Source organism: Equus quagga, chromosome 8 (genome assembly GCF_021613505.1).
Source record: "Equus quagga isolate Etosha38 chromosome 8, UCLA_HA_Equagga_1.0, whole genome shotgun sequence".
Classification (NCBI taxonomy): domain Eukaryota; kingdom Metazoa; phylum Chordata; class Mammalia; order Perissodactyla; family Equidae; genus Equus; species Equus quagga.
The window spans coordinates 41355495-41381038 of record NC_060274.1 but is presented as its reverse complement, the minus strand read 5'-3'; the positions used below and the strand labels follow the sequence as shown (position 1 = coordinate 41381038).

At 52.3% G+C, this 25544-nt stretch overlaps 1 protein-coding gene and 2 non-coding genes across 5 annotated transcripts; all 3 read left to right on the top strand.

Annotated features, from left to right (window-relative positions):
- Positions 1-12802: 12802 nt before the first annotated feature.
- Positions 12803-23378, top strand: TBRG4 (transforming growth factor beta regulator 4). 3 transcript variants are annotated; one of them, XM_046670082.1, is made up of 11 exons: positions 12803-12851; positions 14541-15005; positions 17944-18267; positions 18820-18991; positions 19274-19431; positions 20086-20196; positions 21066-21210; positions 21602-21847; positions 22103-22214; positions 22329-22443; positions 23068-23378. In XM_046670082.1, the coding sequence occupies exons 2-11, from the start codon at positions 14592-14594 to the stop codon at positions 23167-23169; spliced, it is 1899 nt and encodes a 632-aa protein (XP_046526038.1). In that variant the 5' UTR covers positions 12803-12851; positions 14541-14591; the 3' UTR covers positions 23170-23378. The 3 variants fall into 3 exon arrangements, with proteins under 3 accessions (XP_046526038.1, XP_046526037.1, XP_046526039.1); XM_046670081.1 differs by lacking the exon at positions 12803-12851 and adding an exon at positions 12933-13276; XM_046670083.1 differs by lacking the exon at positions 12803-12851 and adding an exon at positions 12933-13317.
- LOC124244315 (small nucleolar RNA SNORA5) lies at positions 18519-18655 on the top strand. The gene has a single exon (XR_006889960.1). It is a non-coding gene; the product is annotated as a small nucleolar RNA SNORA5 (small nucleolar RNA).
- Positions 19038-19172, top strand: LOC124244314 (small nucleolar RNA SNORA5). The gene has a single exon (XR_006889959.1). It is a non-coding gene; the product is annotated as a small nucleolar RNA SNORA5 (small nucleolar RNA).
- Positions 23379-25544: the final 2166 nt, after the last annotated feature.

The following is a 25544-nucleotide window of genomic DNA, read 5'->3' as shown; positions in this document are numbered from 1 at the left end:
AAATTCTGCATTGGAATCCATCACAAATGATGGAAGAAAGAGAAAATGTGGCGACTTGAAGTTCGTCACACACCAGATGGTCAACATCCCTAAACCCTCTCCTTCCCTGCCCATTTCTGCTATAACTGCCTCAAAATTCTGTTTGATTTTAAGATGGCTCTTTAGGACAACTTTTTGCTTGGTTACAAGGTCTAGGGGACAACACGCCATCAGACTGGCTGAGATGAAGGTGGGACACAGGGATGTGGCTCACCTCCCTCCATGCCTGCCCTGGAGAGAAGGCGCCCTTAGAGCTGGGAAGGGAGGATTATGGACTAGTCATGGGGAGCCCACGCCATGGTACATGAGCTTGTGAGGTCACTCCTCCCAGGCTTCAGTGCCAACGAAGTCCTGTCCATCGTCACACTGTATCCATGACTAGAGGAAGGACAGAGTCTTGACTGACCTTCAATCCCTAGTACCAGGCCCTTCCCAGGCTGCTGGCCTCAGGGTGCACGTGGATCTCCCACAAGAGAGGGGCCCTCCTGAGTCACAGCGGCCCTGGAACTGCTGGTGCAGGAAGGGGAGGGGTGGGATGCAGGGTGCCAGGGCCCGTCTCAGAAGGTGAGATCTGGGCCCTTGCCCTGCCTTCAGTTTGTCTCCATCTCTGCCTGTCTGGGTTCACTCAATAAGTCACCACATGTTCAAGTTTCTGCCACGTGCCAGCTGTTGTATCAGGAGCTAGGGAGACAGGATGAATTGTCCCAAATGGAAAGGGCTTCAACCAGGGGCTGAATTTTGTTTCTGAACCATTCTCCATGAAAAGCAGTCAGGGCTCCTTGGAGAAATGTTGAGTGCAGAGAAAAGAAGGGAGTGTGGGACATCTCATGTCAGAAAGCAGGGAGCCAGGAGCTGGCACAGTGGCGCAGTGGTTAAGTGCGCACGTTCCACTTTGGCGGCCCGGGGTTCACCGGTTTGGATCCCGGGTGCAGACATAGCATCACTTGGCAAGCCATGCTGCCGGGAGCTGTGGCTACATCATTTGATCGGCTGTTTGACAGGGTCCAGCCGAATAATGCCGCGGGGTGCAGGGTTGCCCCTTGGTGAAGAATAACTGGCCGGCCCCTCACATAGTTCTGAAACCTGTGCTGCTTCTAATTGCCCTTCATTCCTTTTCCTTTCTTAACCTCCAGTTTTCACTCCTTTGGGTGGCTGCTAGGGAGGCACTACCTCCCGGGAAAATTAGATATAGTAAGAGAATGTGACCACCTGCAGGTAACTTTCAAGATATTTTTCAATTAATTAATGGAGGAGCACACAGTCCCTTTTGAGACAAGCAGAAAGGAATCCTGCCCAGATAAGCTGTCGAATTAGGTTTATGGCCTCCATCTGGTTAACGTTTCCTTCTCCCTCCAGTTCTTTGTCTAAATATATATATGCATCGTCCTTCTAAGTTTGCTGGTTAATTGGATGATCAAGAAGTATCTATATATTATTCTTGACCTTCTGCTTTCTGTTAAAATGTTATAGAGGTTTTCTCCTAAAAGCAATAAATAATAAATAATTGATGAGTAGAAGGGCCGAGGGGTGCAGGTATGCCCCTCGGTGAAGAATGGCTGGCCGACACCCCTGATATTTTCTGAATTACATGCATGCTTTCTAGCAAGGTTATGTCTATACTTATTTCTGTTTTTTATTCTTGAAGATATATAGTTTAGCTTAGCTTTTCAGCCCTTTACTTTACTAACAAAATGATATTTTCTCCGGGCAGTGTGCTTAAGGGACTGTTAGCTCTACAATCTAAAAGACAAAGGAATGCTTTCACCTCCTAAAGGGCGCGAAAATGTAAAGATGTTTAACTGCCCGCTGAGAATGCAGATAGTCCTGGGGATAAGATACCCCAGAGTCACCTTTTGTCCCCATTAACCATCTACACTAATGGCGTAAATGATTGAGGGAGGCAGGGATGGCTCCACCAGGATGCAACCAGACGGACTGCTGTCCTGTCCGGAGGCCTGGACCTTCTCTCTTTGATTTAACTTTACCATGAATTACAACAGATGCCTAGGTACCTATCTCTTTTAGCTTAGAGACAACAAACACTAGTTAATTGCGGAGAAGACTACCATTAACCTTATGCTCTATAGAATAGAATGCTAATAAATATTCTTGCGCTCGTTTTTTACTTCCTTATCTCTCTGAGAATATTTGTAGAGCTATTTCTGTACTAATCCTGAAAAATATAAAAATGACACTTGTGCACAGTAAAGTTGGACTTGCTAACACCAACCCAAGTCTCACGTCCCCTTTATTTTCCCCTCATTGTGCCGACGCCGTCCATCCCTCAGGAACCTGGACTCAACCGGGGCGGGACTCCGGCACCATGCTGTGATAGGCGTCCCACATATAAAGTAGAGGAAGATAGGCATTGATGTTAGCTCAGGGCCAGTCCTCCTCAGCAAAAAGAGGAGGATTGGCAGCAGATGTTAGCTCAGGACTAATCTTCCTCAAAAAAAAATAAAAAAACATAAAGCGGGGAGCCAGCTTAGAGTCCCCACCAGTCAAACTCAAGCATCAACAGGGGACCAATAGTAACAAGTTACAGTAGAAAACACGGACAGCTCTTCTCCACAGGAAGTGCTAGTCACCACACAGAGAAGGAGCAACAGGGTTAGAAAAACCACCATTTTGCAACACCCAAAGTAATAGACAATCCAGGTGAGGATGGTCAGATGATGGGAAAACCACCAGGAGAAATCTTCTTGGGGAGCAAGACATTCACAGTCTCAAAGCATCCCCCATAGATGACTTATTATTTACAAAGAGGAAAGCTTTTTCCACAATAGACAGCTGGTCCCCATCTGATCCAAGCAACCAAACCTGGCCACACACCCTGGGACCCACCGCGGCTCCCTGCTTCCCACACACAACACTCACATGTGGTGGCCTTCCAAGAGATGTCCACCAACGGGCATCACTAAGACTCCATCAGATGAGTGCAAAGTTTCCATGAGACCAACAACCTGGGCTCTCCCAACAGTCAATGTTACAGAAAGAGGGACGAGGATGAGAAGAGGGAAGAGGCAGGAGGAGGAAGAGGAGGAGAGGGAGAAGAGGGGAAGAGGGGAGGAAGGGAGGGAGGAGGGGAGGAAGGGAGGGAAGAGGGGAGGAGGGGAGGGAGGAGGGGAGGAGGGGGAGCGGGGGCCAGGAAAGACAGAGACTAAAGAGACAAGAGACAGCTGGGGAAATTCAATTGTGGACCAGACATTAGCTGACCTGACTGAATCAAAATTAATTTTCTTAGTGTAATAACGATATTGGGGTCATGTAGAGAATGTGCACTGCTGAATAATTTAGATAAGTTCGTCATGCCTGCAACTCACTTTCAAAGGATTTAGCGAACAAACAAAAATATATATATACATACGTACACACATATACATATAGCTCCACATATGCTTATACACATACACACAACACATATTACACTTACACACAAGACATACATATGCATGCAGTGGGAACGAGAGAGGGAGAGGCAGGAAGGGGAGAGAAAGAAGATTCACGGGCTGAATCTAGGTGAAGGGTACGCGGACGGGCACTGTACCGTGTTCCTAGATCTTCAGAAAGTTTGCAGATTTTCAAAGTAAGAGAGAAAAGGCCCATGGGCTGGCCTTCCAGGCCTGGGGCGTGTTGGGGACCAGCTGGTGGGAGGGGTATTGGGAACCAGCTGGAGGCAGGGCCTTCAAAGGCCCTGGGTTGCGTAATGCACAGCCAGGAAAGCAGCAGGAGAGGAGAGGAGACCCCTCTCTGAGGAGGGGCCCTGTGAGGATGCACGATAGGGAGCCCAGGGTGCTGGGCAGGTAAAGGGGCCACCCCAGGATGTGGGAAAGATGGGTCTGCAGGTCATCCGGGAGCTGCATCTGCCACACCAAGGGACTCCGGACCCTCATCAGGGACACACAGTTCAGTGCTGCTGCACCAGGCGGGCCCCTCCCCATCCTCAGGAGGCCCTACAGGCTGGAGGACAGTGGGCACACCCTCCCACCCCCTGCCTGCCCCCTACCTGCCAAGCCCACCACCAGCCCATACTGGGCAGCTTCTGAAAGAGCTTCTGGGGAGAGAGGTAAATGTGAGATGGAGCTGCACTCCCCTAGACAGGGCTGTCGCTTGTGCTGGGTCACAGACTCAGGGAAGACGCCTCCGGGCCCTGAGCCCTGCCTGGGCTGCTGGAACCACCCAGCCCACCCTGCCGCCAGCTCAGACTGAACCAGGCGGGAGACACTACAGCTCCCCGCCTCCATGCTGGGGGACTCCTCGCCTGCAGAGAACACCCATCGGGCCCCCAGCCCTGCGTTAACCACATGTCTAGCTTCTGTAAACTTGATACTCTAACATCTGCCCTACAGGCATACACTGGACACCCCACTGATACGCCTGAGGCACCTTCTGGGCCTCCTGCCTCCCCTGCAACCCTCCTTGGGAGAAGTCCTCCTCCCAAGGTGGGGGCAGAGGGAGGAGCACTTTTCAAATGCAAATCAACCATCCAGAGCCCACACCCCCTCCACCTCATCTATAGGGGTCTTACACTCTAGGCCACTCTCCCCTGCCCTAATCACCCCTGGACAGGGACCAGACAACTAGGGACAGCCCCTACACCCCAGGCCTCACTGATGTAACTCACAGGAGCCAATCCTCAGCCTGCTGCCCCTGCCTTGCCTGCTCCTTGCTGCAGAAACCACAGTCTCCTGATAGACCCGGTGCTTCCCCGAGTGGCCTTGCATGGAGTGCCATGCCTCCTTCTCTTGGGAACTGTGAGTAGTAAACTACATTCAATTGCAGGCATTTCCTGATCAGTTGGCCTAACTACACCTCAGATTTTCTAATAATACTTTAATTTTAATTTTAATTTTAATTTTCTATTAATATTTTAAAACAGTCTCTTTCAGGGGCTGGATGTCCATCCCAGAAAGACCCACGAGGGCTGTGAGGGGATTTCCTCCCCACTCCACCATCTCCCACTGCATGTTCACAGCAGCCCACTCTAGAGCCCACAAGGCCCTACTAGGCTGATCCCCTGACCCTGCTCTAGCTCTATCACCCCCTGCACTGCCCCGAGAGGCCTTCCTACCCACAGATGCTTCACCCTGCAACACAGGTCCTCAGTGCCAGGGGTTCCCAGAGCAGGAGCCCAGGTGGGCTGGTAGCCAGGAGAGGCTGTAAGGAGAAGCCCATTGGTGCAGCTCAGTGCCAGGCCCACAGGCTGCCATCATCAGGCCCCACTCCATACTCTGTGCTGTGCACCTCACCATACTGCAACAAGAGGGCTCTGCAGGACTTCCTGGTGGACAAGGTGGAAGGATGGACGAGGGGGAAGGATGAATATGCTAGAATGATAGAAGAGGGGAGAGGACAGGCAAGGTGGAAAGATGAACACAATGGAAGAATGGACAAGGTGGAAGGATAGGAGAGGTGGAAGAATGGATGTAGTGGAAGGATGGACACAATGGAAGAATGGGAGAGGTGGATGGATAGACAGAGTGGAAGGATGGACAAGGTGGAAGGATGGATGTAGTGGAAGGATAGACAATGATAGAAGAATGGGAGAGGTAGAAAGATGAATGAGGAAGAAGGATGGACACAGGGAAAGGATGGACAAGGGGAAAGGATGGACACAGTGGAAGGATGAGGGAGGGAGAAGACTGGATGAGTCATTCCATGGCGTTTGGGGGTCCTGGCAGCTGGCAAGATTCAGGATTCAGGAAGGCAGAGAGCCCATCACTCTACCCCAGCTGGGAGGGAGCCTCTAGTGAGGATGGAGAGGCATCAGGAGGTTTGGGTGGTAGTAAGTGACCTGGGCACTCCCTCTCCACATGCCCTTGGCAGTCCTGCCCTCCCTGGACATCAGTTTCCCAAACAGAAAGGAGGGTGGGTGGAATAGTTTCGTTGTACCCACTGGAGTAGGAGCTGGGGCCAGGCTGACTTGGGAACAAGGCTCCAGGTGTGATCCTTCATCTAATTCGGGTTCTAGAGAGGCATTCATGTTGCGAGGCCCTGAAGGAGGGTCTTTCTCTGAGAGAGGAAAGCCTCTGACCAGGTTGTTGGGGGTCCCCAAGATCATCCCCAGGCTATATCGTTCTCCAGAAGAATTCAGCATAGAGTTATACTCATGGCTAAGATTTATTATAATGAAAGGAGACCAAGCAAAATCTGCAGAGGAAAGGCACACAAGGTGAAGTCTGGAGGAGACCAGCCGCGAGCTTCCAGACCTCTCCGAGTAGCGTCACCCAGAGGCACTGGATCCGCAGCAACGAGCAGGACAACACATGAGAAGTGTTGTCCGCCAAGGAAGCTCATCAGAGACTCAGAGTCCAGGGTTTTTATCCGGAGCTGGTCTCATAGGCATCCTCTGCCCAGAGTGTACCAAACTCCAGGCTCTCAGAGGGAAAGCAGGCGACAGAATAGCGCATTGCTTGTCCAGACAGCTTAGGCACAGGAAGCCCTTCTTATCCTTGAGGGAAAGTTGTCATCAGTGTAGGGAACTGTTTAGCAGCCAGGTTCCCAGACACCAGTCGGGGGCCAAGCTCCCAGCAGGTCCCTGTAGGACAGGCAGCTGCAGGCAGGCTGTGTTGGCGCTCTTCGGCACACCAGGGCCCCAGCAGGTTGTGATTTGACTCCACCTGGGGGAGGTGAATGGGCAGGTTGAGGACAGAGTGACTGACCATCCCAGTTTTCATGGAACCAGGGAGTTTCCTGGGGCAGGGGACTTTCTGTGCTAAAAGCAGGACAGTGGTGGGCACACCAGGGTGACTCGTCATCCTAGTTGAGAAACAGTTTCAGAAGAGGAAACACCATTAGCAGAGGGCAGACAGCAAGGGTGGGAGGCCCAGCCTGGCAGGAGGTAGAGCAAAGGAGGGAGAATAACTGGGTGGGGCCTTATCCTGAGAGTTTGGGACAGAGGCCTATCTCCCTCCCCATGACCACTCATCCTGAAGTAGCACTTTGACAGACCTGGAGACTGAGCCAGGCAGGTTCAGTACTCAGCCCGAGTTACAGGGTCGGCAGGTGGCAGAGCCTGGTTGGAAGGCTACTCGCCCTCACTGCCATCTACCATCCTCTCATCCGGCCCTGGTTCCGCTTGAAACAGGACCAGTCATTGGAAGTCCACGCTGCTCTGGGTCTCAGTTTCTCCATGTCAGCAAGCTTGTTAGACGAGATGGGCTCTCATCCACCTCTTCTTTCCACTCTCCTCTGGAAGGGAGACAAACTCATCTCTTCCAGCCCTCTTGTCAGCCTGATGCCCTTCGCCCCGAGGTCCTACCAGCTGGACCCACAGCGTCATCCCTCACCATGCACCTTGCCGTCTAAGGAACACGCTCAGCTGGGATCCCTGCCCCACCACTCCATGCCCCCAAGTCACCAACAGGCTGGGGTTAAGGAGGAAGGCAGAAGCAGTGCAGCCAAGGCTGCATCTCTGGGAGGAGTAAGGGAGACAGGGCAGCAGTGGAGGAGGGGGCAGGGACACAGAAAGCTGGCAGAGTAAAGTCAGGAAGGAAACAAGCATAAACACCACAGCTGCTTCTTCCCCACATCAAATCCCCCCCAACAGCCTCTGAGGGCAGCAGCCATTCCACTCTCGATGCTCAGGGACACAGTTTGAAAATCTCTTAAAAAGTCAGATCCTCTCCCACAACCCACAAAAATGACTCACTCTCTTTTCCAATCCCCCAAAAAGGCCACAAGTTTCTCTGGAGAGGGTAGTGGAGGGCATCTGGAATGAATCGCCTCCAGCCTCGGAGAGTAGGGTTACCTTGCTAAAATCCGAGCGACTGCGGCAGCCCTAAACATAGCCCCGAATCCGTGGATGCTCCGCCCCTCGAGAGCGAGGTCAGAAACTCACTGTGGAGTCCGGGCCGCGTGACCACTCGACCAACGGAGAATGCAGGCCCTGTGCCTCCCGAGGCTGGTCATAAAAGGCGACGGGGCCTCCTTGTTTGCTGGCGCACTCAGACCACTGAGCTAAGGAAGAGAGGCTGCCATGCTGTGAGGAGGCTGAGCCAGAGAGGGGTCACACACAGGCTTTCCATCAGTCAGCTGTCTCTGGCTTTAGCCATTCCAGTTGAAGCCCCAGACAGTGTGCCACAGAAGCAAGCCATCCTCACAATATCCACGAACATAATAAAGCAATTGGGGTCATTTTTTCCCCAGTGACAGTAACAGTGATTAAGGAAATGCATGCATGTTCAAACCTGAGACCTCCCATTCCCCCCACCCAGTTGTCCTCCCCAACCAGGTTCCCAAAATGTTGGCAGCTCTGAAAATGCCTCTGCAAAGTCTCGCCAGCCCAAAACCTGAAAAGATGACAGCAGTAGCTATCCCACAAAATGGCCTGATGGTGAGGCTCCCTGACAACATGTCTACTTATGTGCCAGAGTTCCCCTCATTAGCCCACCATTCTTCTCTTTAACAGAACAGCTTTACTGGGGTACAATTCACATAAAATAAAATTCACCCTTTAATGTATAGAACTCAGTGGCTCTTCCTAAATTCACAGTTAATTGTACAACTATCTCACTCCAGAACATTCACCACCCCAAAAAGAAACCTCATACCCATTAGTCACTCCCCATCCCCCCTCCACATCCCCACTGCCCCTGGAAACCACTAAGCCACTTCGGAGTCTACGGCTTTGCCTCTTTGGGACATTGCATGTCAAGAAATCATACAATATGTAGTCTCAGCTGTCTGGCTGCCTTCACTTAGCATAACGTTTTCAAGGCTCACCTATATTAATTTTGGCTAACTAATATTCCACTTTATGGAGACATGACATTTTGTTTGTTCATTCATTCATTCATTATCATTTGGCTTGTTCTATTTTTTGGCTTTTATGAAAACGTTTCTATGAACATTTGTGTACGAGTTTTGGTGTTGACATATGTTTTCCATTTTCTTGGGTATATACCTAGGAGTCACATAGTAATTCTATGTTTTGGGAAACTGCCAAACTGTTTTGCAAAACAGCTACACCATTTTACATGCCCACCAACAATGTATGAGTTTTCCAATTTCTCCATATCTTCACCAACACTTTTTATATTCTGGGGTTTTTTGTTTTGTTTTAATTTCAGCCATCCTAAGTGATGTGAAGTGGCACCTCATCGTGATTTTCATTTCCCTAATGGGGAGTGATGCTGAGCATCTTTTCATGTGCTCATTGGACATTTGTATATCTTCGTTGGAGAAATATCTATTCAAATTCTTTGAGCACTTTTTAACTGAGTATTGCCTTTCATTGTTAAGTTGTGAGAGTTCTTTCACTCAACATCATTGTTTCAAGATTCATCCATGTCCTTGTGTGTATCAGTTGTCTATTTCTCTTTTTTAATTAATATCTTTCATTTCTTAGAGCAGTTTTAGGTTCACAGCAAAGTTGAGTGAAAAGCACTGAAATATCCCATACACCCCTTGTCTCTCCACACACACAGCCTCCCCCACTATCAACATCCCCCACCACAGTGGTACATTTGTTCATGATCAATGAACCTACATTGACACATCATTATCACCCAAAGTCCACAGTTTACATTAGGGTTCATTCTTGGTATTGTACACTCTATGGGTTTGGACAAATGTATAATGACATATATCACCATTACGGTATCATGCACAATAGTTTCACTGCCCTAAAAATCCTCTGTGCCCTGCCTATTCATCTCTCCCCTTCCCCTTATCCTGTGGCAACCACTAATCTTTTTACCGTCTCCATAGTTTTGCCTTTTCCAGAATGTCATATAGTTCGAATCATACAGTATGTAACCTTTTCAGACTGGCTTCTTTCACTTAGTGGTATTTACATTTCCTCCATATCTTTTCATGGCTTGATAGCTCATTTATTTTTAGTACTGAATAATATTCCATTGTCTTGATGTACCACAGTTTATTTACACACTCACCTACTGAAGGACACCTTGGATTCTTCCAAGTTTTGGTAATTATGAATAAAGATGCTATGAACATCTGTGTGCAGGTTTCCGTGTGGATATAAGATTTCAACTCCTTTGGGTAAATACCAATAAGCATGAGGATCTTATGGTATCTTAGTCTGTTCAGGCTGCTATAACAAATAAACCATAAAATCAGAGGCTTACAAACAACAGAAATTTATTTCTCACAGTTCTGGAGGCTGGAAGTCCAAGATCAGGGCGCCAGCACAGTTGGATGAGGGCTCTCTTCTGTATTGCAGGAGTCTCACCGTGTCCTCACATGGTAGAAGGAGCAAGGTTGCTCTCTGGGGTCTCTTTCAGAAGGGCACTAATCCCATCTTGAGGACTCCACACTCACAACCTAATTACTTCCCAAAGACTCCACCTCCTAATATAATCACCTTAGGCATTCAGATTTCAACATATGAATTTTGAGGGGACATGCAGCCCATTGCATATGGTAATGGTATGTTTAGTTTTGTATGAAACTACCAAACTGTCTTTGAAAGTGGCTGTACTAGTTTGCATTCCCACCAGCAACAGATGAGAGTTCCTTCCCCATCATTCTTAAATATGTACAGACATCTGAGGATAGAAATCAAAGCAATACAAACAATAGCAAGAGAAGAAAATAACAGCAACTATATACAGGGAGAAGAAAGACTTGTGAAAAAAAAATCCCTATCATAAAAATCCTCACAGAGACAAGAAAAAAATATTGCAATCATGAAAAAAGAAGATACTATAAAAAAGAACATTCAAAAGTCAAAAAGGAGCTCTTAGTAAATAAATGTATGATATCAGAACTCAAATTTTCAGGATAAGAGTTGAAAGCTAAAGTTGAGGAAATCTCCCAAAACGTAGGGCAAAAAAGAGAGATGAAGAGTTGGAGAGATAAGATGGGACAATCAGAAATCAGTGCAAAAAAGCAAATATTCAAATCTGAGAGTTTCATAAAGAGACAATAAAGAAAACAGAGGAAAGTAAATGTTCAACAAAATAAATAACAACTAATTCCTCAACTGAAGATATGGGGTTTTTTTTAATTTTTTTTTTTTTACTACAACATGAAAGGACTTTTTTTTTTTCCCTGAGGAAGATTCATCCTGAGCTAACATCCTCTGCCAATCTTCCTCTCTTTTTCTTTGTATGTGAGCTGCCACCACAGCATGGCCACTGACAGACTAGTGGTGAAGGTCCATGCCTGGGAACTGGCCCAGGCCACTAAAGCAGAGGGCACTGAACTTAACTACTCGGCCGCCAGGGCTGGCCCAGGACATGAATTTTTAGATTGAGGGCCCAACATGTGCTCAGGCAATAGATGTAGACTCACACCAAGGAACATCACTGTGAACTATCAGAACCCTGGGCATAACAAGAAGATACCAGCTTTTAGAACTGTAAAAAGAAAAACGAAAGAAGGAGAGGAGAAGGAAGGAAAGATGGGAGGGAGGTAGGAAGGAAGGAAAGAAAGATGGGAGGGAGGAAGGAAAGAAGGAAGGAAGGAAGAAAGGAAGGAAGGAAGGAAAGGAGGGAGGGAGGAGGAAAGAAAGACGGGAGGGAGGAAGGAAAGAAGGAAGGAAGGAAGGAAAGAAGGGAGGGAGGAAGGAAGGAAAGGAAAGGAAAGGAGGGACGGAGAGAGGATATGTCACACAATTTTTGGACTCCTCATCAGAAATACGAGAACCTAGAAAGCTGGGGGTTCATGGAGTAAGCCTTCAAAATCAGGAAATGACTTCTAAATATATCCAGCCAAAGCATCGTCAAGTGAGAGGATATAATAAAGACATTTTAGACCTGCAAGGTCTTTGAAATTTACCTCCTTTGCATCACTTCTCATAGGCCTACTAGAGGATGTGCTCCACCCAAACCAGGGTATAAACCAAGAAATAAGATGCAGGACACAGCACAGAGCCAGCATTGAAGAGACACAAAAGGAACACTCAGGATGAGGGTAGGGGAGATGCCAGCATGACAGGCGCTCAGAGCACAGCGGTGATAATCCACAGTGGACGTCCCAAGGCTCAACCAGAGCCTGAGACTTCTTCAGTAAAATTAAACTGGTGACACATCTGATGTGTAGGAATATCTTGAGAGATTTAGACAACTGGTGAAGGATTGGCCGTAGAATTCTTGATAAATGCATGGGATCTTACTTAATCAAACAAAAAAATAAGGCAATTATTAACTCCATGGAAAATAAAAAGTTGTGCATGAGGGAAAAATCAATCAATTCCATACCCCTCAGATACGTTTGCTTGGCTTACCCCGCACCTAAATTGTTTTATACTTAAAAATCGGAAGATTGCACATAAAATTCCAGATTTCTAGATTTTATTTATTTATTTATTTATTTATTTATTAAAAAATTACAAGATCTAGGCGAACTGTGCCTGCACTTCCCCAAGACCTCCGCTGAGGCCGCAAATCCGGGACACAGCCCGTCAGCCCCGGCACCGTCTACACCCCAGCTCTAGAGACTGGGAGAGGCCGGCGGGGCGCACAGACTGACGACCAAGTGTCGCCTCCCAGACTCCGTGTGAGGACCCGGAACTGGCTGGGGAACGCCCAAATCTCCCGCCTTCAATCCTGGCCTCTTTATTCTCTCCCCTCCCATTTTCCCTAATTTGCCCTTCACCTGTCTCTCGCTTCGCTTTCCATCACCTCGTTTGAGCCCTCAACAAAGATGGCACCCAGCCGGAAAAGGGCAGCTAGCGTGACTTCCGTCCGTGTGCCCTCAACAAACATGGCACCCGGCCGGCATAGAGTAGGACGTGACTTCCGGCCGGACGGCGCGCGGCGAGGCTCGCTTCCGACGGCGCTCCAAGTGACGTAGGCGGGGGCGCCGTGCGGCGTGTGCTGAGGGCGGTGTCGGGGCGCATGGAGGTCAGCGATGGCGCTCGCTGCGGCGGCGGCATAGGTTTCGCGGCAGGGCGAAGGGGCTGTTGAGCGTGGGTTTTGAGGGCACGAGGGCGTGGTGCAGAGTGGAGACCGGCCGGGCGAGCTGGGATGCGGGAGGCCGGGACGGCAGGGAACGGACTGGCAAGGGGCCGGGGCCGGAGCCGGACCAGGACGCGAGAGGGCAGGAAGGCAGGGGCCGGCACGCGGTGGGGCAGGAAGACTGGGGCCGGGACGCTGCGGGGCAGGAGGGCCTGGGCGGGGACGCAGGGGGTCAGGGAAGGGGCCAGAGGCCCGACCCCATTCGGACTCGCACACGCCGGCCTCCCTCGGTGCCGCATGGCGACTGCGTGGCCTGCCGGCTGCCCGCGCTGAGCCTCCCCGTCTCTGCGAGCTGTCCTTCGTGCCATGGTGTAGGTGGTTCTGTCTCTGCATCTGAGGGCCGAACTTCCGGGTTGGTGTCAGCCTAACCCCAGATGGGCTTGTGGACCTCGGTTTCCTCTGTAGCTCGTGGGGTTGTCGTCAACCGGGAACGTTCCCGGCGCTCCCCTGCTGCCGGGGCTCAGTGAATAGGGGATGTTGCCCTTGGCCAGTATTCCCCCTCTCTGAGCCTCTTTTTTTGTGTAGAGTTAGACTAGGCTTTTTACAGCTGCAGTGATCTCATGTAATAATAAAATGTGCCGGCCACATACCAAGTTCCAGGAAATCAAAGATCAGACACACTCTGCTTTGGCAGGAGGGAGGTCCCAGTTAACATTTTATGGTGCCCTGGTCTCGTGCCTGACCTAGGTCTTTTAATCACTCTGGGGAGCAAGTCTTACAGAAGTGTTAAAAGCAAATCGTTGCGATATGTAACAGATTCGTGCAGGAGGTAATGTTTTGTCTGGGTGTAGAAAGATGAAGGGTGATTTCCTGGGTGCTGTGGTGGGGGTGAAAAAACCGGCAGTAGGCCCGGCCCTACCCAGGTGTAATGAAAGTGCAGGGCCCTGTTTAGAATGCAGGAGTGTGTTGCCAGGAGGAAGAAGTAGTAAAACTGGAGAGGTAATTCTGGGCCATGTTGTGAAATGCTTCTTATGATGGGTCCAGGAGTTTTGCTCTTAGAAGGTTGTATGTGTGTGTTTTTAAGAAGGTTGGTGATGTAATGTAGATTGATTTGGAGAAGCTCACTCCCGTGTCTCTAAGTATTAAAATATATCCATAGAAGCTGTAGGGTATGGATTGGGTGTCAGGGTATTCCAGGAGCAGTCTGATTTTAAAATATCCTGTCCCGTAGTCTCTGTAAGCCAATAATTCTTAATCCTGGATGCTCTCAAAGAAAAAAATGCTCTCCGAGCCCTGAGTCTCCCATTCCAGGGGTCTTGGGCCCAGCCTGGGAATCAGAATTGTTGAACCCCTCCCTAGGTGGTTTTGAAGCACAACCGGGACTAAAAGTCCCCCAACCCACCCTCTGGTGCTCCTGAGTTGTCGTGTTTGGTTACATTCTATGCTGGAACAAAAACTCTGGGATTTTTACTTCGGAAAATGCTGTTATATGTATGTGGGCAATCAGAAGGGAGAGGTTTGGGCTGGTTTATGGAGAGCGTGCCTGTGACTCCATTTCATTTGTCATGTCCTCTTGTGTCTGTGAGTCAAGAACTGCCCCTGCACCACTCCCTTCTCTCTCCTTTCTCTCTTCAGGGCTTTGGAATCACTTGCTAGGAGTCTTACCTCCCTGCCACCCAGGCCATCATGGCAGCTCGCCTGGTGAAGCGATGTACATGCCTCCTGAGAGAGGCTGCTCTTCTAGCCCCTGCCGTATCTCCGGTTGGCCGACTGAGACTTGCCAGGGTAGCGCATAAGACTCTGACTTCCTCAGCTACCTCACCCAGTTCCCACTTCCCAGGATCCTTGTCAGAGCTTGTGGAGAGGGAACAAGTCTTTACTCCCTACCCAGAGCGCCAGGAGGTGGACCACCTCATCGAGAAGGCTGCCCGGCCTGAGGAGCTCCTGGACCTGCTTGGTGGTGGTCACTGCCTGCACCAGAACCATGCAGCACTCATCCTCATCCGCCTCTCTCGCCTGCTGTCTGAGAAGCCAGGAGACAAAGCCTCGCTCGTTCGGGATGCCCGCTTCCAGCAGCTTCTCCATCTCGTCAACAGTCAGGTGAGTTCTGCAGTGTTCTCTGAGGGCTCGACAAGCAGAACACAGCAGAGGCCCTGGAGTCCAGAGCAGTCAGTCGCTTTTCAGGTGTAGACAGGAACTTTGCTTAGTCCGTCAACATCCTGCGATATTTTCTGATTTGATAGATTCCACAGTACCTTTATGTACTTTCTCTGTCAGTCCTCACAAGAGCCCCTGTTAGGTGAATACTGCTGTCATCATCTCAGACAGGTGACCAGGACGCAGTAATGGAAGCACAAGGAGTGAGCCTGGTTCTTCTTGGTTGGTCGGGTGCTTCCCCCTCACCGTACAGTCTTGACCTGCGTAGCTCCCCCATCAGTGTCTGGCTGACGGTGGGCGTGCTTTTGAAGCAGGAGGAGATGCAGGGGTGACTGATGGCGGATCCCAGAAGCTTGAGCTGGACGTAGGTGTTATTCAGCCAGTCGGAGCCTTTAAGGGTGAGTGCAGAGAGAAGGGACCTGTTTGTATGGCTCTAGGGGGCAGAGCTCAAGCCAGTTTCTGTTCAATTGAGGAAGGTCTCCCTTCATGTAGGCTCTTCCCCAGGTGCTGTGGGGTTTGCTGGACTGCCAGAGGGGTCCATGGCACAGAAAGGAGGTACAAACCCCTACTCTGGCCGTGTTGGCCCTCACTCACTCCCCTGGTCTGCTCTGGAAGGGAGAGGCTGCGCTTCTGTCACTCAGCGTCAAACCCTGTGTCCACTTGTCAGGGAGGAGGAGGCTCACCCCTGGTTCAAGGAAGGGGTTGCACCAAATGAGTGTCTTTTAAACTGCAAGTTATGAAAGCATGGTGGATGTGGTCAGCCATTTTTTAATGAGATCACGTAACGTAGAAGATGCCCACCTGCCTCACACATAGTGAGGGAGGGCTGTTTCGTGGAACTTTGTGTTTCAGTTAAATATGTAAATATGCACGCATGTGTGTACTGGGGTCACAGTACTGATTTATTTCTTGCTGAGAATAAAAGTCATAAAATTACATTAATTAGGTCTCTTGTTCTAAGACTATAATTCTAGTTGTTATTTCTTAAATATTTTATGCACACAATTAAAGCAAGTTTCCCAAGACAAAATGGAACGTTATAACAAAATTGTAAGCCAGTAACAAACTGGGAACAAGATATTGACAACGTGATTGGTGACCACAGTTTCTTTTTTTTTTTTTTTTAAAGATTTTATTTTTTCCTTTTTCTCCCCAAAGCCCCCGGTACATAGTTGTATATTCTTCGTTGTGGGTTCTTCTAGTTGTGGCATGTGGGACGCTGCCTCAGCGTGGTTTGATGAGCAGTGCCATGTCCGCGCCCAGGATTCAAACCAACGAAACACTGGGTCGCCTGCCATGGAGTGCGCGAACTTAACCACTCGGCCACGGGGCCAGCCCCGTGACACAGTTTCTTTTAAAAAGTCTTACTGCTGTCCAGGAAACCTAGAGAAGGATACAGGTGCCCAGGTGTCATGTGATAATGAGATCAAATTCAGTACTTTCTGCTTGCTCCCCAGCCCTTCACACAGCAGCTTTTCTGTTTCCTACTCAGCTCGCGTGTGTGATTTCCATTCCTTCTCTCGGCAGTGCAGTCCCATTTCACAGATGGAGAGACTGAGCCTGAGGGGCCAGCAGACTTGCACCACCATTAAAGGCAGAATTGAGAGGCTAAGCACAGCCAGTGACTGAGCCTTGCTCAAACTCAGATGTTCCGACTCCAGCTCATGTTGAAGCCTTCTGTGAGGGTGGGGTCTGGGCCAGAGGATCTTGGAGTGGCCCCCTGTTCCTCTGAGGCTTAGAAGCACCCTGCAGGGAACAGCAGGGTCACCATTGTTCAGAAGCCGAGCAGGAGCCCAGGAGAGGGAGGCGCTGTCATGCACAGGACAAGACTGGTTTCAGATAGCCTGGGTGCACGTTCTGGTTCTACCATTCCTGCTAAGACTTTGGGGAAACGATGTGTGGAGCGGAGTGATGACGCCTCCCAGGCTGTTGGTATCTGACACACAAGAGTGTGTGGAAGAATGCCTGTGTTTCATAAGAGCTGGCAGTGGTGGCAGCAGGCAGCCAGCCAGTTGTTCATCCCTCGATGCCTGGCGGTTTGGGGGTGGGCAGGACTCAGTGATAGCAGAGCATCTTTTTACCCACAGATCAAAGGGCTTTCGTGCACAGCTTCATGCACTGGGGATGACAGACTGGCTGGCTTCAGTCACAGACTGGAGGGTTTGATGTGGCGCCCTGGTGCCTAGCTGTCGTCTCTGCTTTAAGGCAGCAGTTGCATTCCCAAGGAACGCCACGTTCCCAGAAACTGTTCTGACTGCTTCGCTGGAGGAAGGGATTTAGGGTTTGGGGTTTCTCAGACCCAACCACTTTTTTTTGTAGAAAAGTCTGTGTTTTTAATAACTAAAAATTGTAGTTGTCGTCACAGGCAAAAGAATGAGTTCTTGACCAAATTGACCTTCCAAAGCCTGACGGTCCTATCTGACCCTGAGGCACCCTCCCGCAGGCTTCACTCTCACTTCTGGACTTCAGAGTTTTACTTGCCCATCAGGTCTGTGCGTGTGACAGGAGCAGAAGCCAGGCGTGCCCGCGTGAGTTGCTGAGCCTGCTCTCTGTTTAATGTCACATCAGTCGAATTTGTTATTAGGCGAACTCCAGGAGAATTTTTCTTAGGGCAGAGAGTTGTTGCTTGCAGGTGATAGCAAACAACCAACTGACTGGAGTGGACGCAGGATATTGGAGGCTGGAGAACCTGACTCAGAAAACAGGCGCGGGCAGAGGCTGTGAGGAGCAGCCTGGTGCGGCCTGTTAGAAGTGCCTGCCTTACGATAGTAGATGAACTGATTCTAGGGACGCGGCTTCGGGCTCAGACCCTTGGCCAGCTCTGTAACGACACAGGATCGGTGGGGTCCCAAGTGTGACTTGCCTGTGTCCTCCCCACCAGATAACCACGGTCTGGCACGGCACCCTTGTGAAGCTGCTCCGGAGCCTCTATGCACTGGCGCTCCCCGCAGGATCCAAGGAGCTGCAGTCGGTGGAGCAGGAGGTCCGCTGGCGAATGCGCAGGCTCAAGTACAAGCACCTGGCCTTCCTGGCCGAGTCGAGCACCACCTACATGCAGGAACGGGAGTCCCGGGAGCTGCTGGCTGAGCTCCTCGTGCACCTGGAGCGGCGCTGGGCAGAGATTGAAGACGGCCGCACAGTGGTGGCCATGATGATGAAGGTGGGGCACCTCTCAGAGTCACTGATGAACCGCCTGGAGGACAAGGTACTGGTGCTGAGAGCATTTCTCCCTGGGAACTTGAGCTTGTTTCCTTGGGTGACGGCCTCTGGGGAAGGGGTGTGGGAGGGGAGCCCTGAGAGCTTCTCTCTACATTATCTTCCTCCAAAATTGCCTCTTGTCCGTAACCTGGAGAGAGCATGGCCAGCAACTCCTAAAGTATGGCCTGTGTAGGTGGCTCGGCTTCTGGCTGGCGCTTCCTAGAGACATCATGCCCCCACCCCCTACACCCTCAGCCCTGCAGTCAAGTCAAATTCAGCCCCCGTTCCTGTCGTAGCGGGGGCTGGCCCAGATGGCTGCCACAGCAAGCTCCACAGCTCATGGGCCCTGGGTCCTCTGCCCTGGGACCTGGGGATAAGTTTGGCTGTGGACAGAGCACCCCAGGCCTGGTTCCCCGGGGTGAGAGTGGAGGCAGGCCCTGCACAGGTGGGGCTTGTGTTTAGTAAGCTCAGGCCCAGTTGCTGTCTCGCAGGGGCTGCACTGCATGGGACCCCTGGCCCTCGGGCCATCGAGCTGATCCCTGCCGGCTGTGGTTGACAGTGCCTGGAGCTGGTGGAGCAGTTTGGCCCCGACGAGCTGCGGAAGGTGCTGGTGACGCTGGCAGCTCAGAACCGGCGGTCGGTGCCCTTGCTGCGGGCCGTCTCTTATCACCTGGTCCAGAAGCCCTTCCCCCTGACGAAAGGCATGCTCCTGGACCTGGCCTATGCCTACGGTGAGCCTTTGCACAGGGAGGACTGGGGGAGGGAGCGAGCTCTGGCTGCAGCTGTGTCAAATTCAGTGCCTGCCCCACCCATGGCAGGCACTGGCCCAAAAGGCTGCCATAAAAACACTGTGACTCATGGGCCCTGATCCTCTCTGCTGGGCCTCAGGGATAAATTCGGTTACAGACACCAAGCTCCTGGACCTTGAGACCAGGATAGAGTGGTAGGGTGGGCCCACAGGTAGCCTGCCAAAGCTCACCAGGTAGGACCCCCGGGTCTGCTCTGTCCCAAAGGTAAACTCGGCTTCCACCAGACCCAGGTGTTCCAGCGCTTGGCCGCCGACCTGCTGCCCCACACGCCCAGCCTGACATCTGGTGAGGTGGCCCGCTGCGCCAAGTCCTTCGCCTTCCTCAAGTGGCTCAACCTGCCCCTGTTCGAGGCCTTTGCCCAGGTGAGCAGGGGTGTACCTCTGAGGCCTGGGCTTGAGAGCCCTCCATGCCTGACCCTCACTGCGAGGAGCCGGCCCTCTAGTCGTTTCATCAGAGAACTACAGCTGGCCTGGGAATGCTCCCTGATGGCAGGTGTGGCATGCTTACTTTCTGGCTCATTTGGAGAGCAGTGGTAGAGCTCGATAGGGAAAGGAAAAGTAGTTGAGAACAGTCATGTCTCCTCCGTCATTTCACCAGACCTCGTAGGTGCTTCCACTTCTCGTTGGGTGGCTGTGGCGGGGAGAGTGCAGATGAGAATCCACTGAGAACTCGCCCTAAGCTTCCAACCTCCCCAAAATGGAGTCGTAAAAAAAGACGACGCCTGTGCTTGCATTTAGTCAATAAATGTGGTTTCAACTGGTTGTGCATAAAGGGTATTTCTAAAACCATCATCAGGGAGCAGTTTCCAAGGGTCCTGGTCCTTTGTGAGGAATTGCTGCTGGGAGCGTAGAGTCTGGTCCTCCACCTGCCACGCTGTGTAAATTTCCCCATGTGGCTGGGGGCTCATGGGCCCTGGGGGAGGTCTGGGTCTTCATGGGGTGCTGTCCAGGGCCCAGAAGCTTCCCTGGCTCCAGGCCCCTCTCATCCTGCCTCTCTGCCTTACCTGGCCGGCCTAGCACGTCCTGAACAGAGCCCAGAGTACCACTGTGCCACACCTGTGCAACATGCTCCTGGCTTTCGCCCGTCTGAACTTCCGTCCAGAACGAGAGGATCAGTTCTTCAGCCTGGTACAGTCTTCGTGCCCCTGTTCCCTTGTCCCCGACTCTCTCCCTGCTGGCTGATGCTCTGCCCTCCAGGGAACAGCTCAGGGCTGGATGGGAGGGAGGGAAAAGGTGAGATTTTTGCAGAGGAGTGCTGGGTGCAGAGACAGAATGGGAGAAGGCCTGGCAAGGGGGTTCCAGGGAAGCACTGGGGGCAGCCAGAGGTCCCAGAGGTTGGGGACAAAACTCACAAAATCCTAGCATGTTAGCTGGGTGACTGAGAGCAGCTGTGGGTCAGGAGAACATCAGCTGGTGGGCTCACCGTGCAGTCAGGGCTGGGGGCCACTGGTCTCGCTTCCTAGCACTCCCTTAACGCCCTGCCAAGGTTCATAGACCTCCCTGGTCCACTTCAGAGACATGCTGGCTGGGCCCAGGGGTGTGCAGGCCACCATGCTAGGGGAGCCCACATAGGGGTGAGAGCATCATGTGTGGGGATGGCATTTGACCCTAGGCCCCCACAGAGGGTGCTGCCTGGGCTGACCAGCTGCTTGCACTTTCTCAGGGCCAGAAGCACCACCTTCCCTGTCCTGGGGGCCCAGTCAGGATGTTCCTGAATCTGTAATTTTGTGCCTTAGGCCCCTGCCAGTGGGTGGGTGGTGAGAAAGCCCAGCTGAATGTTCCTGCTGTCCAAATTGGTCCTAGGGAATGAGGAGAGTTTCTGGTATCTTCCATCAGGGGTGCCCCAAGCCTGACCAAGAGTGCCTTTGCTGAGGTTGCTCCCCATGGCCACCTCAGTGTGGCTGGGTCGTGAGGCAGCCCCGGCTGCTGCCTGCCCCGTGATATCTGCAGCTGCTGAACAGAGCCTGCTTTCTCCACCCAACCCTGTCCTTGCCCAGGTGCGGGAGAAGCTGGGGTCGGAGCTGGCAGGCCTGGACCCGGCCCTGCAGGTGGACGTGGTGTGGGCCCTGTGTGTGCTGCAACAGGTGCGGGAGGCGGAGCTGCGGGCTGTGCTCCGCCCTGAATTTCACACCCAGTTTCTAGGTGAGCAGTGGGGGGACATCGCTCCTCCTCCTAAGTGATGGTGAGCCCATCACCACGCACCCTCCCCCCAACCCCAATACTGCTGTAGCTCTGGCAGCTGCCGGGTTCTGTCTGCCTTGAGGCAGGCAGGAGATTGGGGGCCTCCGGGCTCCGCTGATCGTAAGAGAGAAGGGAAGACAGGCAGACCGGAGCTTGCATTGGCTCCTTCTCTGTCCACTCCTGGTGGCTGACCAGCAGACCCTCTTTCTGCTGCTCCTGACCCAGAGCCCAGGGTGGGGCGTGGATGTGGGGGATGCTTCTGCCTCTCCCACCTAGCTCCCCATGTCCCTCCATCCTGGTCCTCCTGGCCCTCGGCCCACCCCTCCCTTCTCACTCCATCCTCTCCCCTTAGGTGGCGAGTCCCCAAAGGATCAGAGTATCTTCCAGAAGCTGCTGCACATCAATGCCACCGCCCAGCTGGAGCACCCCGAGTATACCAGCCCCCTTTTGCCGGCCTCAGCCTTGGTCCCCAGGCTCTCAGCTCTTGACAAGAAGGTGACCCCCTTGCAGAAGGAGCTGCAGGAGACACTGAAGGGACTGCTGGGGAGCTCCGACAGGGGCAGCTTCATGGTGGCCACGCAGTATGGCTGGGTTCTGGGTGAGAGCTCCCCCTGCCCTTTCCCACCTCATTGGGATGGAGGCTGATTCAGCCTGAGACCTGCCAGGATCCCCACAGTCCTGTCTGAGGGCTGTTCTCACCCGCGCTGTCTGAGCAAGGGCTGGCCCAGAGAGCTGCAGAGACTCTAGTCTCCAGTCTCCAGGGTCTCTGTCCATCCATTGCTGGGGGCTTTCAGCCCACTTGGTCTCCAGGAGATCATCCCCAGTGTGTTTTCATCCCATGCCCCTTTTTCAGATGCTGAAGTGCTGCTGGACGCCGATAGCCAGTTCCTGCCCCTGAGGGACTTTGTCGCCCCTCATCTCGCCCCACCCTCCGGGAGCCAGCCGCTTCCCCCTGGGGCCAAGAGGTAAACAGTCCCTCAGCTCTCCGGGTGTGCGCGCTTGGCTCTTTGGCATTTCTCTTCCCCCGCAAGGGCCTGGGAGAGCTATCAACGCCCATCATGCCCTCCTCCCCCCACCAGGCTGGCCTTCCTGCGCTGGGAGTTCCCTAACTTCAACAGCCGAAGCAAAGACTTGCTGGGGCGCTTTGTGCTGGCCCGGCGACACGTGCTGGCTGCTGGCTTCCTAGTGGTAGACGTGAGTACCTGGTGGATGTACCCATGTGAGGCCAGGAGCTGGGCAGGGAGCAAGACCAGGCCTCAAGCCAGAGGGTGCACAGATGCCCAGCCCCCAGCTCAAGGTCAGCCATATTAAGGATTCTGTCTTTAGATATGAGAAGAGGGGACCTCGGGAAGTGTCATATTTTTTTCAAGATCACACAGCTTTTAAGGATCAGAGCAGGGCCTCGCGTGCTGCTCCCATCTCCATAGCCAGGCCTCTTGGAGAAGGTGAGGCTGGCTGGATGCGTGGGCTGCGCGCAGTGTGTGCCCCACGCGGAGCTCTGCACTGCGCTCTGGCCCCAGGGCCTTGGCTCCAGGTTCTCAGCTGGGAAACCTCTGCCACCTCTTCCTGCTCTCTTCCAGAGAGCCGACTGTCCTGTAAGGGCCAGAGAATACATGAGTGGCTTCATGGAACACATGAGGGTTTTGTCACTTTTTTACTTTGGGTGGTGGGGGTGTTATTTGTTGACAATTCTTTAAAAGCCTTGGGCCCCATGTAGTTGCTGCTGGCCATTGGCTTGGGCCCCTGCGGCTCTGAGCACTGACGAAGCCAGGGGCTGTGGTGCAGAGCCTGCGCTGACCCTGCTCCTCCCTCTCCCAGGTCCCGTACTACGAGTGGCTGGAACTCAAGTCTGAATGGCAGAAAGGCGCCTACCTCAAGGACAAGATTCGAAAAGCAGTGGCCGAGGAGCTGGCCAAGTGACCTGTCCCATGGCATGGACTGCATGCCCAGGGGGCTGGACTCGCCCAGCTGTGGGCACTGGGCGCACAGGAGGTGGCACGCCCGAGGACAGACCTTAGTGCAGGACCGTGGCCTGAAGTGGGGTGCTGGCCGGCAGCCCCAAGTGGCAGATTGCCCTCTCGTGGGAAATAAATCTTTTACTTTGGTGTTCGACACCAGGAGGCATCCCAGGCATTGTCACAGCTCTCCACCATGCACCCCACTTTCTCACCCACCCGTCTCTGCTTACGCGGCCAGGGAATGGCTGGCTGTGGCTCTGCCCTGGGCACTCTCCACCCCCGTCAGCAGGACCAGCTTGCCTGAGAGGCAAGGAGCCGTAAACGGGGGCTGGTTCTTCAGAATTCCCCTGTCACTCCAGCTGCTCGTCTGTCCCAGCTTGTCTCTGCCACCCACGGAGACCCTTCTCCCATACATTCACACGTGGCTGGCCTGTTCCTTAGGGCCTGCAGTCAGCCCAGCACAGACCAAGTCCTGGAATTCTGAATCTCAGTGTGAGGACCTTCCCAGGGAAGGCCCATTGGGTTTGCAGTGCTTGGCTTGGGGTTCTGTTCATCGTGTGGTAACTGATCACAGTTGTCCTGGGAGGTCTCCTCCCATCCATGGTCTCGGGTGAGTGGGGGGACCCCAACAGCCTGTACTGACAGGTGGCATGAGGGCTGGACACTCAGGAGGCACTGGCTCTGGAGTAGAAGACGAGCATGCTGGGCTGCTGCTGCCCAGTTGAGAGAAACCCCTCGCTGTCATCACCCCGGACCAGGGGTTCGTGTCTTGGGAACCACTTGCGTGAGCCCAGTACCCCTTCACCACAGCAGCAGGGTCGCCAGATGCTGGGAAACGAGGCTTTCTCCCTTCCCGCTTCCAGCCCGTTGCTGGAGACTTCCACAAGCAGACCACTCACTAGAGGGAAGGCAGTGTTGTCATTTGCCCCCAGCAGTACAGAATGGAGGGAGGACTGTGGGAGTGGAGCTGAGCGGAGAAGGGCCAGTGCACTGCCCCAGGCCCCCCCATCCCGGCCATTCCCCACCCCCTCCCAAGTGGTCCCCCAAAAAGAGCCAGTCCAGTCCCTCCTGCTTAAAGCCTCACCACTCACATGGCCACTGGGGTGGAGGGCCTGCTGTCAAGCATCACACACAAGTCTTATTTGCATAGGCTGGCAGAGGAGGGGCGTCCCTCACCTAGTGGGAGGGGCCAGCCAGAGATGGTTTTCTGAAGCTGGTGACACAAGACCCAGGCAAGATGAAAGCAGGGAGAGCATTCCAAAGTGAAGGACCAGTGTGGACAAGCGCCTAGGATGCACAGCCAGTTCAGGAGGGCCTCAGAGATCCCACCAAGGACAGGAAAGTGCATCCTGCCCATCACTTGGGACCTCCAACTTCTATTTGAGATACGAGTTCCCAAGTGACTATAAGAAACTGCAGTGGCCCCTGTGCCCTCTATGGGCACATAATATCCTGAAGATTTATGTAAATGTCCACCAGGATACCGATGGGAACGAAAGTCTGCATGCAGACTGCCCCATCACAAGGACTCATCTTGTTCCCCTTTACACTCACTCCTCCCCCTTGTCCTCAGCCAGCCACAACCACCAACCTGTCCCCCAGTTCTGCTCTGTTACTGCAAGAATCTTGTGTAGAGGAACCATACAGTACCTACCCTTTAGGAACTGGATTTCCTCACTGGCACGGTTCTCTGGAGGTTCTTAGACTGCTCCAGCCCTGTGTGCAGGTGTTTGTGTGAACCTAAGGTTTTATTTCTCTAGGATAGATGCCTGGGAGTGCCACTGCCAGGTCCGATGGGATTTATGCTGAGTTTAAGAAACTGCCAAACTTTACCAGAGTCGCTGCCCCCTCCTACATCCCCACTAGCAGTGTGTGAGGAGCAGCATGTGGTCCCGCTGAGCATGGCAGCAGCTCTGATCCCTGTGGACTAAGAGCTCGTGGCTTTCGTTTGCATTTCCCTAAGGGCCGGCGAGGTTGACCCCCACCTGACTTTTCTGCTAGTCAGCGGATATGAAGTGGTGTCTCGTGGTTTTCATTTCTCGCTTCCATGATGACTAATATCTTTTCAGGTGCTTACTGCCCAATTATATAATCTTTGGAGAAATACCTATTCCGATCCTTTGTCCAGTTTTTAATTAGATTGTCTTATTATTGAACTGTAAGAGTTCTTTATGTTCTAGAGTCAAGTCTGTAATCAGATGAATGATTTGCAAATATTTTCTCTCATTTTTGGGGTTGTATTTTCACTTTCTTGATGATGTCCTTTGAAGCACAAAAGTTTTACATTTTGATGAAGTCCAATATATCTTTTTTTTCTCCTTGTGCTGCTGGTTTCAC